At 37.6% G+C, this 14231-nt stretch overlaps 1 protein-coding gene and 1 long non-coding RNA gene across 2 annotated transcripts in view; one reads left to right on the top strand and one right to left on the bottom strand.

The window, feature by feature from the left end:
* Positions 1-14231, bottom strand: part of megf6b (multiple EGF-like-domains 6b) — a 65608-nt gene that overhangs the window by 21621 nt on the left and 29756 nt on the right. Inside the window, exons 5-6 of the mRNA XM_024269226.2 lie at positions 8966-9088; positions 923-1045 (exon numbers count right to left, since the gene is read on the bottom strand). Coding sequence (XP_024124994.1) covers positions 923-1045; positions 8966-9088 — 246 coding nt within the window. The remainder of the gene's footprint in view (positions 1-922; positions 1046-8965; positions 9089-14231) is intronic.
* LOC118598784 overlaps positions 2302-14231 on the top strand; it is a 39078-nt gene continuing 27148 nt past the window's right edge. The window contains exon 1 of the long non-coding RNA XR_004947919.1: positions 2302-3026. This is a non-coding gene — a long non-coding RNA (uncharacterized LOC118598784). The remainder of the gene's footprint in view (positions 3027-14231) is intronic.

Below are 14231 nucleotides of genomic sequence, written 5' to 3'. Positions count from 1 at the left end.
AATTTCTAGTCGCCAATCACATGGCAGCAACTCAATGAAGAATGGCCAGACTGGTTCCAGCTGATAGAAAGGCAACAGTAACTCATGTAACCACTGGTTAAAACTGAGGTCCGCAGAAGAGCATGTCTGAACGCACAACAACCTTGAGGCAGGTGAGCAACAGCAGCTGAAGAACACATCGGGTATCACTCCTATCAGGTAAGAACAGAAAACTGAGGCTACAATTCACACAGACTCACCAAAACTGGACAATAGAAGATGGAAAACATTGTCTGGTCTGATGAGTCTCCATTTCTGCTGCCACATTCAGATAGTAAGATCAGAATTTGACTTCAACGACATCAAAGCATGGATCCATCCTGCCTTGTTTCAACAGTTCAGGCTGGTGGTGGTAGTATTTTGGTTTGGGGGTATCTTCTTGGCACATTATAGATCCCTAAGTACTAATTGATTGAGTGCAACACCACAGCTTTCTTGAGTATTGTTGTTGACCATGTCCGTCCCTTTATGACCACAGAGTACCATCGTCTGGTGCTACTTCCAGTAGGATAAGACTCCATGTCATAAAGCTGGAATCATCTCAGACTGGTTTCTTCAACATGACAATGAGTTCACTGGACTCTCATGACCTCCACAGTCGCTAGAACTCAATAGATCATCTTTGGGACGTGGTGGAACGGGATATCGGCAAATCTGCAGCAACTGTGTGATGCAATCACGTCAATATGGACCAAACTCTCTGAGGAATCTTTCCAGTACCTTGTTGAATCTGTGCCACCAAGGATTAAGACAATTCTGAACGTGTACCTTATAAAGTGGCCGGCAAGCGTAAAGCACAGTAACGTGGTACTAAATTGGTCAATTTTTGAAAAAACTGTGTGGTTTTTATTATTTCCTGGAAACAAAAGCCACTTTTACTCACGAAGGCAGGTGCGTCCGTCCACGTGAAGACGAGAGCCCGGGTTGCATTCACAGTGATAGGAGCCCCTTGTGTTAACACATTTGTGTTGGCAGCCTCCATTGTGGACCTGGCATTCATTAATATCTGAAGTGGGGAGAAAAAAAAGAAACACGGAGGGCAAAAATTAGCACCATTTGACCAATCCTCTTGTAATAACCCAAAAACGTGGGTCACTGCCAAAATACAAGAACATTCCATAGATGTGAGTTCTAGGCAGGAGATGAACAGAGAAGTGCTTCATTAGAAGAGATTTAACAAGCAAACCACAACTCACACAAACATACCATCCATGTGGTAGCAACTACAGAGCATTTAAACCAAATTGAAATTCCTGCACCTCTTCTCAAAGCCCCTTGGGTTGGCAAACATATGGAAACTTGATTCGGGGCATGAAAAATGTACACATTCCACCCAGCACAGTGTTTTGACCATAAATAAATAAAAGAAGCTGAAAGCTGGCGTGAGCGAAACGTGACGCCATCACCGTGTGAACAGATCTCCACTTATTTCAGGAGTCAAAGACAAATAAATTGTATGGGGAGTTCCTCTAGAGACCCCCCTGTGAGATCCGCCATGATCTATGAATCTTGCCTCTGTGGACTCCTAACAGTAAGTTTAATGCTAAAGTGCTAAAACATTTCTTTAAAAAAGGTGTGTGGAGACCTTTCAGCTTCGTGCCCACACTGGTAAAACAGCTTCATAAAACACTTATTCAATCCCAAGTGAAACCAGTGGAGAGAAAAATGTGTTTGTGAGAGCAATTTAGCAAGAAACTGGGTGAAAAATCCTTTTAAATCCCTGTGATTACAACGATGCATGGAAATTCAATTAATCTGATTCATGTTTGCGAGAGAAACATCGAGAGAAAGTCAGATTTTACTAGAAAAAAAATGTTTTTCTAGATTTTTAAACATAGGACTGAAATGTGGGACAATTAGCACGACAAATATAATGTGAAACATTTTCAAAGTGCTTAAGCCACATCAAAAAAATATATTTGATTTAAATTATTTTGTGTTTCTTCTTTAGGATGAATGTCTTGTTTTTCTCAGATGCTACACTTACATGCTAATGTCATTGCTCTTTGCAGTTGAAATCACCCTTCACATCATATTTGATACACGAATTTCTGAGACCCCCTAACTCATGACCCAAACTTCCCTCAAAAACCCATTTTAAATCCACGTTTTTTGACCTGTAGTTCATCAACATTCCACTGGGGGCAGTAAAGGGGCTTTTTCTGTTCCTTGCAAAATAGCGCTTCCATGAAATCTCAAAAACACTTTTGATGAGGAAAAGTTGAGCTAATTTTCAAAAGTGGGAAAATATTTGTAGCCAGGGTAAATATGATGCAATAATACCTAACACATAGAGGGTATTAAAACAAATAAATACATTACATCATAACTACATAAATCAGTACGAAATTAATATACTATTTTATTGTGTTTTGTTAAAATTCATTTGTTTATTTTAAAGTATTTTTATTGAAATGTATATTGCTTTAAAGGTGTTTGTGTGCTGTTACCTTTCATGGAGGTTGAGTGACAGGTGTAGAGAGAAAAGGGGGCGGAGTTGAGAGAAAGAAAGAAAGAGTCCGGTCTTGGCGCAGAAAGAAAGAATCACAGCTACCGAAGGTGTCGTTTCGTCTTAATAAGAGAGATGTTAATGCTATGGTTCATCCCCCAGATGGTCCATTGTTGGATTAAGTGCTGAGAGTTCGGTAAATAAAAAGTAAGTTTCTGCTCGGGACTTATAAATTGTTTTACCGAGAGCGCAGCATCAGAGCTAAGCTAAGCTAGCATGGTCTCTAGTGGACCGTAGGCTGGAGTTCGCTAAATTAGCTTGACTTTGTAGCTAACCGTTACCGGACTGGAAAGCGGGAAAACAGATCCAGATAGCACTCTGAGCTATCCAGGAAGCTCGGAGTACTTCTGGCGACGTGGAAGACGAGGAAAAAGTTCGCTACCGGGTATGGACAACGCACGTGGATTAATATCGGAGTTGGAGCTGTGAAACGCAAAAGTGGTGGAGTCGGTTTGGATTACTTTTCTACAAACACAAGGTACTTTTCTTATATTTTATTTGTTGCTGGAGTGAAGACTGGAGTTTTTCCGTACAAGAACAACGATTTGATGAATCAGGCCTGCTACGTGAGTTTAAATAAGGGTTTGCCGGCTTTAGTTTTAGCTCATAACTGCTTAGTTTAGTTATTTTCAGACTGAGAATTTTGTATACACTGGGAATGTGTGAATGTTGTGTTTCTTACAGTAAGTCTGTACTGTTTTTATTGGTCATACACAAAACTATAATTTATGATTTGTGTTCTTCAACCTTTATTAGAAAGAAGGGTTATTGTTCACTTTACTTTGGGCTAAGACATTTTTGTTTTTACACATACAGTAGCATGTGCGCTTTATTGTATTCCCTATAGTGACGTAGATCCATAAACAAAAATTATACTTCATAACGTTTAAATAAACCTGATGAGAGAAGACTGACCCGGAGCCCACTCATTTACTACATTCATTTTTTAATGACTACTTCCTGTTTTGAAGAAATGATTAAAAAATGTTGTTAATTAATTATTTATAATACAGTTAGACTATTTTATAAATGTGTGGGTCAAATTTGAGACAGTGGGTAAATAAGGTGTTTTCCCCCTTTTTTCTGAACACTTATGTCAATACTTTTGCATCTTAGACTAACATGGGTGAACAAAAATGTACCAAATCAACCAACATATCGCAACTGATACTATCTATATCTTGCAAACAATACAAATGCAGTGTTTTTTGGGTGTAGATTTCATAAAAAGGTTTAAAATGTGTATTAATTCCCCAAATTTGAATTCTTTTCATAAATTCTTTGATATTGTGGCTTAAAGAAGTGAGGAAAAAATGCTCAGAAGACTGTCAAAACCCAAAATTGTTTTACTGCTAATTGTATTTCTAAAAATATTACACCTTTTTTTCCCTTCTGAACTTATTTGAACTCGCTTTTTATTACTCTTTTTCATTTTTTTTATGCAGAAACAACACTGACACAAATAACACTGACACTGGCATAACACAAACACCAAAAAAAAAAAAAGGTTGTGTCTTTTAAGCTACAAATGGTTGCTTCCCTCATAAAACAAGCTAAGGGTAAGGAGGTTTCAACAGACATAATGTCTTAACTCTTTTGAACAATTATGAAGTCAAAGGCCAATTGTCAACATTTCGTGGTAGCCTTCCAGAATCTGCCATGCGCTCACAAAGCATTTTTTTAATGAATTCTTACATACATTTTTATTTTGACCCATTAGACTCTATGGTGGCAAACGTGTAAGAAAAAGATCTATCGTGTGCTCCACTTGGTCTGTGGTATATTTCACTTAATTTTCTTATAAGGGAAAAAGGGTGTCTCTGTCTTATGGGTAAAAAAGAGATTACATCATCTTAACACAAATGTACCAAATCAGAATCAGAAAGTGTGAACATTGTTTAGCACCAAATCTCTTCCAACTAAACAGTAGGAAAAGAAGGAGAAGCCCCTCCCTGCTTGTCCAGTGTGAACACCATGGCTTAAATGTAGTTTTATGACTGCAGTGTGAGATGTCCATCCTGATACTTTAAAAAGGGACAGAGGATCATAATGTTGTGAAAAGTAATATATTTGAAACAACATTTGATTGAAGAAGTCGTTGTTATATACAGTGTTTTCTGTAAGACTTGAGAAAATCCTGTACATATTTTGGACTCATCTCCATTTTTAAATCCTCCTTATTTGTGATTTCATTGTTGCTAAACATCAGCTCCACTTTTTGCTGGAGATTGGTGGGAACCATCCATTCATTTTTCCATTGATGCAGCACTATGTCTTTTGGTTTGGCTCTTCATGTAATGAGAGCAGCGATCCGGAGCTTCTGTTTCTGTCGGCTGCAGCTCACAGTCCCTTCCAGCCTCATTTTCATATCCAGACCACATTCTTTGCCAAGCCTGAGCCACAGCTTCAGCAGCCGCTGGCTTGTCTCAAAGTTCATTCAAGGGAATAGTTTCCTCTCCTGGAAAAACTATTTTAATGGTTCAACTTTTTTTGATTTGTGCTCAGCGGACGATTTATTTCTAAAAAGTCGGAAAAGTCTCCGCAAAAATATTGCTGTTACTCCCTGAGTCCAAAGGGAATAGCATCAATATGTTAATCAGTGTAAAGTGTGCTTCTTAAACTGGATTTATCTGCAACTGTGACCACAAAACCTCAACAGAAATCTTCATCAACAAGACTGCTGACATAATCGGGAGATAACTCATCTGCGTTTCTCTAAGCATTATAAAGATTCATAGTTTGTGTCTCTTCTGCTTCAAACAAACCCAAATTTGTCTTAGAATAAAGTTAATTCTTGTCTTTAGAACAATATTTCATCGTAAAAATGTCAAAGTTTATATTTAGCAGTTTTATTGTAGCTGCAAAACTATCCCTTACCTGTTGGACGGTACCCAAAGCTGTCGCCATGGTATCCATAATAACAGTAAGGCCTAAAGCAAATCCTTCTGTGATAACTGTGGGGGTAGTTAGCTGCCACACAGGAAGCTGCTTCAAAAACCACCAGGGAAAAAATCGTCCAAAACATTGCAAAACTATTAAAACAGCTCGTTCATTATGTATGAACTGTCCATATCAATAAGTGCAGTGAAGACTTCTGGAGTGGAATAACTTATTAGGTATTTTACTCCTCCCTCATCTCCTTTTACCCTCCCATCTTCTGGAGCTAATGTCCATCATGCAGCCTCCTCTTTATCTGCACCTTTACCACTGTAGAAAATCAATACATTTGCACTTTAACAGCTCAAATAAAGTTTTTATTACATTTTATAACTTTTATTTTTATTACTATGCGAAATATTGGGGCAATCATGCAAAGTATGGATTTATGAGACTTCAGGTGATGCAGAATAAAAGAATGTGAGCAGATGGAGGAATGTGACCCTTCTTTGATTTTGGCATGTGTTTGAAAAGCTGCCATAGGAGGGAATGCTGATTTTGAAAAGTGCCAGACGTCAAAGTTTAGTGTTTTTAATCGAAACATCTGAGAAAGGAATGAGCCTCGGAGTGGAAACTGTCTTTTTGCAAAGCTCAGCGCCGTGCTCTCATCTGCTGCCAGCAAACACAAACACAGCAGAGGGACCGTGGCAGCACTGTAGAACACTCGTAAACTGCAGTTTACTTTGCCCCAAAGAGAAATGTGCTGTAATGTCCCTAAGAAACAATGACTGTGTGTCAAACGTTTATGAGCTTCAAAGCCTCTTGTGACCACATTGCTTACAAAAGTGATACACAAGTCACATCATGAGAACAAAAGGGAGTAAAAAAAAAATCACGTCAGAATAAATACTAGATGGTTAAGGAGGGAAGCTAAAAATATGGTTTAGGACTGGGGTGATAAAATTGATTAATTGATTGAATAGATTTAAGCTTAATAGATCGATAATTGATTCATTAAATATAGATCGATTTAGCACATGAAGCTAAAGTCCAATAGCTTGATTCTAGCATTTAATATAATTTCCTATGGGATGGCTAATGCTAACGCTCGGTGGACATAAGCATACATTGATGACCTAATGAGCAGCCTTATATACTCACAGGTATGAATTTTCCAAACTCTTTTTAGGAATTTTTTTTAAAGTAACTATTTGTGGTCTAAAACACAGTTTTTTTTTTTTGCTCATTCTTTGCTTATTCTTCGTGAAGAAAGTGTACTGCTAAACCACAATCACCATCTAGTGGCCAAACTGAAACGTCCTCCAGAAGAAGCAGAACAATGTTTACAATGTCAATAATCTGAACATTTTTGTTAGAACTTCTTCTGAGAAACTATGTAACGCTGTATGATATTAACAATCTCAATTATTTTACTATTAAAATTACAGTATGTGAATTGTTTCAGATTAATAAAAATATATTTAAAACATACAGCAAAGTAGATTTTTAATGTATTTCTAAACAAATGTGTAAACAGTGTAAATTTAAAATTGAATCGAATGGAATTAAATTGAGATGATTGAAAGACTTAAAAAAATCAGAATTGAATCAATCCAGGCTCTTGAAAATCGAAACAAATCGTTTCTGAAAATTATAATCAATACCCAGCCCATTAAAGATCATCTTAACTCGTCTGGGGATCACAGCAGAAATGAAAACTGATTTTGGCTCCCTGTAAATGTGCTGCATGGTTGTGATGGTCTACGGTGTAAAGTCTGTCTGACATGACGGCAGAGTGTTGACACAACCTCACCACTCTGTGGCTGCTGTTATTGTTGGCCTCCTCCTACTTTGATAGCGCTTCCAAAGTCCGAAAAACATGAAGTGAGAAAAGGGAATCTGGCAGGAAGAAGGAAGGATTTAACAGCCGAATTGTTTTTTTTTTTATAGCTTTATTTATTTTTATATTTTTCTATCCCCAAAAAATGAAACTTATTTTTTTTCTCTGGCAAATATTACAGGAAACATTTTAAGTTTTAAGCTAATTTCTTCCTCCTACAAAGTGAGCTTACTTTGTTGTAAATGTGTCCAGTTTGCTGAATAGTGTATTATGTTGATATAAATTCATTACAATTTTTGTTTGTAATTAAAATTGTTAAAGTCACTCAGTCTTACGTGTCCACTATTAATAGACAATCAAGTTTGGTTGATTCAAAGTTGTTTTATTTGAGAAAATCCTTGATCTTCTCTGGAGAAGATTGCAGTTACAATACAAGACATCTCATTTTGTAGGACGAGTTTGTCTTTGTCAACGTCACCACACAAAGAGGAGGATTATGGGTATTCAACAACGTTGTAGTCAGTATGACAATAACACTGAGCTGACAGTATGTTGGCGGCTGGAGAGGTTACTATAAAGCCGACAATGACTTTCATTATTCAGATAATAAGGCTGCAATAGATAATCTTCATTGTTTTACAGTCAGGTTTTTGTACGCTGTGGCTTCTGTCTTTTTCTTTGCAAAGGAAGAATACTAGGCCTCATTGTTTCACATATTTAAAAACCTGACACTCTGTCATAACAAACAATGCAATATGGTAGAGAAACAATCTTAAGAACTGTAAGACTGAAAAATGACTCAATGATCTGTAGCAAAACAATGGATATGTTGAGTCTTATGTTGGCTTACAACTGTATTAATCTAAATTATTAAACCAGGTCTACTGACACACCTAGTATTATTAAAGGATTAACCCTTCCGCTCTCTTTGGGGTCCAGATGACTCCAACCACATATTGATATGTGATTTCTTCCATGACAAAGGTGGACAGGATTTTATGTCTGTCATGGACATTAGTGAAACTCAAAAATCAAAGATAAAAAAAAGTTCAGCGCACTGTCTTGGGGGGTCCAGATGACCCCATTTTTAATGTAAACAAACTAAGGAGAGCGGAAGGGTTACAGTATTTCAGGAGCACACAGGCTTTTTGAAGTGGTAGCAAACTCATTTCCCAGGTCTTTTATTGTAAATACGAACATGTTCTTAATACCTCACCTGGTTAAGTAAAAGTTTTAAAAAAATGATACGTTTGTATTTTATCTCTATTTTCTATTGTGTTAAGTATTTACAAATGAACCAGAGTGACACAGAAGAAGCAACTTAAAAAAATTATTCCATCCATCCATTCATTAAACACCCATCATCCATCTATCAATCCACCAAACTATCCATCATCCATCCATCCATCCATCCACACAACTCACTGAATCTCTTTTGAGGTTGTGAAACACTAACCACTGCACCACCGAACAGCGCCAATAATGAATCCCATTTTGAAAATGCAACCCAAAAAAATCAGATCCTCTTCATTCAAGCAACAGATGCTTTCTTCAGGTCATTTTTTACAGAAAAACAAAATTAAGAAACAAATAATCTTTCTATTCAGCCACAAATAGCATCCTGCAGTTGTTATCAGAAGTAATTGTTAAAAGTCTGAAAGATGGGCATCACCGGCATAATAATGAGAATGGTAACTGACCTTGACATGTTTTAGCGTCTTCATTCAACTTCTGCCCAACAGGACACCTGCAGTAGAAACTTCCAATGGTGTTGCAGCAGAGAGCCTCACAGCCTCCGTTGGTTTCTTCACATTCGTTCACATCTGTTTGGAAAAAAAGTGACATTTTATTCTGCAGACACTACAATATCCTTACCCTTCCAGGGAAATTAACAAAGAGGGGAAATGCACACGACTCCCAAAAGAAATCAAACCAAATCATGATTTTTCACACAGGAGCTTTCAATCAACTTTTCTTGTCTTCCAAAGCTTTAATCAACTAAACCAGAGAAAATATTTCCCATCAGCAGTCAAACCAATCATAAAGACCGGGGTATATGCAGATGCTGACAGTCCAGTCTGCAAATGTTAAAGCTTCTGCAAACCGACATTAAAATTAAGAAAGAGAGGAGTGGTGTGTGACAGATTTATGGCTTTTTCTCTTGCACTTTCACAACACACATCTAAATCTGATCTTATTTTGCCCACATAAGACTGTCAAGACAGATCACCCTCATTTCCCCTTTTTTCTGTCTAATATGCCAACCGGGGCAATCTCAAACCGAAAAGTAATGAAGCAAATCAAGTAGGAACAGTCATTTGGCTCATGTCAGCTTATAAGCTCTCTCTCCATGCCAATAAAAGAAATGAGTTGCTGCACAGACAGAAGGAAATGAATACATTTTCCTGAAGAACAGATTCTCCCGTCTATAATGCTAGTTCACTGCAAGGCCAGATTTACAAGCCAATTAAGTAAGTTCCTTCTCAGCTTTCAACATCTGGAAAAGTTCAACTCTCCTCTCTTTTTATGGCTGTGCAAAGTTTAGTTGAATATTTTAAATATACAACAATTGAAGCAAAATAGAGCATCGTTTTTTCGGACTTAATTACAGAAGCAATTTCTGAGCTCAGCACTGAACGGAAGGTGTTTGGTTTAATAAGAGGGAGTCTTGGGGTGAAAAAAGTACTTGCACAATAGAGATTGCCAAAATAGTTTTTAATAGCAAACAAGGAGGAAACTTGTGAAGCTGCATGGGAGTCCTTAAGGCAGATGTTTTGGGGTTGCAAGAGACCGAGAACGTTTGGTGATGCGGCTCCACCATGGGTGCGCCTCGGGTCAGCATCGCTCTAGATCTTTCTGCTCAATAAGAAGACAGGAATGCTAAACTCATGTGGGTTAAAGGTCAAAGTTGCAAAGCAAAAAAGAAACACAGAATCTCTCTGTCATTTTATTCTTCTTTTATCTTTTCATCATTCGTTTTATTTTGAAAATCAGCGGACACAGGAAGTGTGTTAAAATCTGACGGAAAAAGAAAAATGCTTAAAACCACAAAACATTGCTAATCTCTAAAGCTACTCCATAGCACATTGCTAGCCTTTCAATCTTCTATCAGTGTGAGGGGATACACCAAAGGATTTGAAACAAGTCGTGTAATCTACTTTAAGGAAAAGAGGTGTCACTTCCACTAAACGTTAAATCACAGAGGCCGTTTTTTTTTCTTCCTTTCTTTGACCTGAGAATTTGGTCAAATTGGAGGGTTGTTGGAGTTCACCTTCTCCATAAAAAGGTCAAACGCCTGGGGTTCTGAGCTCTGTCTGCAGTCCAATTTATGTCAGAGCTCAAAGTCAAAGGCCACAATATTCATGGGGGAAAAGGAATTACATAACTGTGCAACAAATGCTCAGAAACACGAAGGGAGAAAAAGAGCTGCTGACCTTTTCTGTACTGAAGGAGAATGTATATCCTCCTGAAGATTTAGAGAGATATCAAGCTAAATAAATACATTCATGAAACCTCAAATCTCTGTTCTTCTTGGATTTGTAAAAATAAATATTATTTAAACAATATGAAACTTTAAAATGTAGTTTTTAAGTTTTAAATTGTGTTTTTAAACTTAAAAACATTTTCTCATATCAAACCTTTTAATTTAGCATCTGTGAGCATCTGAAATGCCACTTTTACACATTTTTCAGAAGTATGTTTGAAGGTGGAGTTTCTGTATATTGTTCTGCGGAGACAACACAGCCATTGTGAGGTTGTGTGTCTCTTTTTGAGAGACACAATCTATGGCAAACTTCTTCAAAAATGAGTCAAAATAAAGCTGTGTCTAAAATCCTTCACAACCTACTCACTTGGTGATCTGTATTGTGTCCCAATCTACAATTTATACATCCGGTGCCCTAGAAAATTTCTCTGAAGTCTCTGCGAAAAACAAGCGAGCTTTGATATCCACTAGTTTGGCTAATATGGCCCACAATGCATTGCATTTGAACAGTTTTTGAGAATAAACAAAGAATGAGTAACAAAATTTACTTTAGGTCACAAATAGTTACTTTAAAAAGTATTTCCTTAAAAGAGTCTGGACAATTCATGCCTGTGATATTATAAAGATGTTCATTTAGTCAGCAATGTATGTTTACGTCGACCAAGTGTTAGCATTAGCCGTCCTATGGGAAATCTCATTATACGTTAGCACTAAGCTAGTGGAATTTAGCTTAATGTGCTAAATCGATCTCTACTTTTATTGATCGATTATTGATCTATTAAGCTTAAATCAAGTGAAATCGATGAATCGATTTTATCAACCCAGCCCTAGTTTTTACTTTGTGAAATTAGTGACATCATATATGTTGTCCTGCACTGTTTAGTTTTTTAGTTTATTGTGGAATTCCAATATAACCATAACATTTTTTTTATTTGGTTTTCTAAATGACCTGAAAAAGAATAAAAAACAAAACAAACCAAAAAAAAAAAGATCTCCATTTCATTTCTGCATGTCCAATTTCAATCGGGCCTTACTTTCCTGCTGTGTTGTATGTTTTGGCTGGTTCTGTTAAGGATGAGCAGCACTGCCCTCAGGAGGACGTTGCTAAACGTCAAAGCAGACCACAAGGCCTTACTGGGCCAAAGAAAACTGCCAAAGTGATATTATTTTAGTAGGTCACCAGCTCAAAAGTTACAACCATCATCAAGGCTCATTAACTGGATGGATGCACGCAACAACTTCCTTTTAGGGCCCTCATGTAGAACCCCGCTGCTACCCTCATGTGCCTTTTCTGACATTCGGTCCTGTTTGCATTCCCCGCAGACCGCGCAGCTGCTTTCATTTACCAGGTGCTATGACTGTGGTTGCAATGACACATAACTGAGTTTGCAAGTTTCGCTTAGAAAAGAGCCAAGAGAGGATTGCTGACCTGCAATATGTGGCAGCTACTGAAACACAATACACCACAGCTATGAACTGGAACTTCAAGAAGTTTTCCTGAAAACTCACCTTTGGCCTTCAGTTGGAAGCCTTTCTCCATAAAGCATTGGTCTGACAGACAGCAGCACAAACCTGCCTTTGCGAGATTTAAGGGAAAGTAATGTTTTCTTTTAGTGGGCTTTACGAGTTTTGGCGGGCATATTTCTCGGCTGCTAGAGTTGCTAAAGTTTTAGTGCATATTTGACTGCTCTTGATACAGACCAGATCTTCATTTTTTTCCCAATTACTTCCTGCTCATTCATGTGAATGTCATCTGGGATGAGAAGATGTTTACTCCTTTGCTCCAAGAATCAGTGAGCAAGCAAGTAAAATGTACATAATGAAATCCTAATGTGTCTTGCATGTTTTTGCATCAGCACGCATGCGGGAGGTTTTATGTAGATCAGAGAGAACACGGATGACTCAAACGAGAAACTCGGACTGTCACATGAGTCAGGACTTACACCATACTGCATTATTACATAAAGAAAATTCAGATGACATGAAAGAACAGCTTGATTTTTCTGCCTTTAACTACAAAAACAAATGACATTGCTTTGCTTTTCGCCCTTGATTGAGAGGCGAGGCGTTCATGCTGCGCCCGGGCCGTGACCCAAGGACAGCTGGGAGAAGTTTGAACTTCCCCGTATGGCCCTTAAAGGAACGAAGTGCACTCACAGAAAATGCATGCATGCATTTATTTTCTGGAATGTCACAGATCAAGTCCAACATTGCCCCCTGCTGTTAACCTACCACAACCCAGATGTGCAGCTGATTGTTTATGAGGTCGACTCGATAGAATTCTCTAAAATGCAAACACACTGTAATAAGTCACTATGAAAGGAAGCCGCGCTTGTCAAAGTCCCAGCCGATGGTTCACCACACTGACTCACAGCAGAGATGGATGGATGTCTCATCCCATAATTTCTACCCTAACGTCAACTTGATGCATTTAATGCCAGTTTTGAGCTTCCTGAGAGCCTGTAATTGTGGCAAACATCACAACAGAGCTGTTAAATAGGAATAGAAGTGGAAGTGGGTTTTCTGGAACCAGAAAAGTTAAAGAAAATGTCTTATTAAAGATAAAGCAGAACACACATGTGTCTATGAGGGCTCACACCTCATGTTAAAACACGGTTTTTCAAACTTTCATGAGCCAACATCTACTTTTTTCTAAACAAAACTCGTGAGCCACAACAGCTACCAAAAATGTGAAAAAGGAGAAACTCTGTTAATGATATACCAGTCCCTCCAGGAACTCACGTTTTTTTAAATAACTTTTTCTTTTGTCTAAATCAAAATTGTAACTTTTGAAAAAAAAGTATTTTTTGAAAAGAACAACTATGCTGCTTCATTTCTTTTGTTATTACTTATATTATTACTAACTTCAGGTGTTCAAAGTCTGAAACTGACAATACAAAGTATTGAATGTATATGAGAACTGGACTGAGTGACCCCTCCCTCCTTGCATTCCAAAAAGGACGTTTTTGCCGGTTCCTAGAAGCCAAAATCCCAAAGACTTGTATAGAGAAATAAACAGCTTTTACTCAGTCATTTTATTTGTCAGAATAACCATTCTTGGAATGTTTAACTTATTCTTACTAATCCCTTTTTTTTTTTTTTTCAAGTTATTCAGGTTATAAACTGACCAATCAGATGTCCCAATTAAAGTATGCGATGTCACGTCAAAACTTTTGATTGCCAGATTCTCCCGAGCCTACTTTTGGGGCTCCTGATTGATGGGAGTGGTTGCCATAGAAACATAGACTCAGAATGACTCGGACCAATCACGGCTTACTGATGATTTCTGGCTCCAAAATTACGTCTGTTTTGCAAAAAAAAAAAAAAGGCAAGTGAATCGACTTAATTCAGTTTGTTTATAATACAGTTAGACCATGTTAAGATGTGTGGGTCACAGTTGAGGCAGTGAACAAGTTGCTGTTGTCAATGTTTTTGCACCTTAAAGGGCCCATACCATGCTTTTCTTTAGTTTTTCAAATAAG

This window comes from Oryzias melastigma, linkage group LG5 (genome assembly GCF_002922805.2).
Source record: "Oryzias melastigma strain HK-1 linkage group LG5, ASM292280v2, whole genome shotgun sequence".
Classification (NCBI taxonomy): domain Eukaryota; kingdom Metazoa; phylum Chordata; class Actinopteri; order Beloniformes; family Adrianichthyidae; genus Oryzias; species Oryzias melastigma.
The sequence above is the reverse complement of the archived record's forward strand: the minus strand, read 5'-3'. Positions and strand labels throughout refer to the sequence as shown.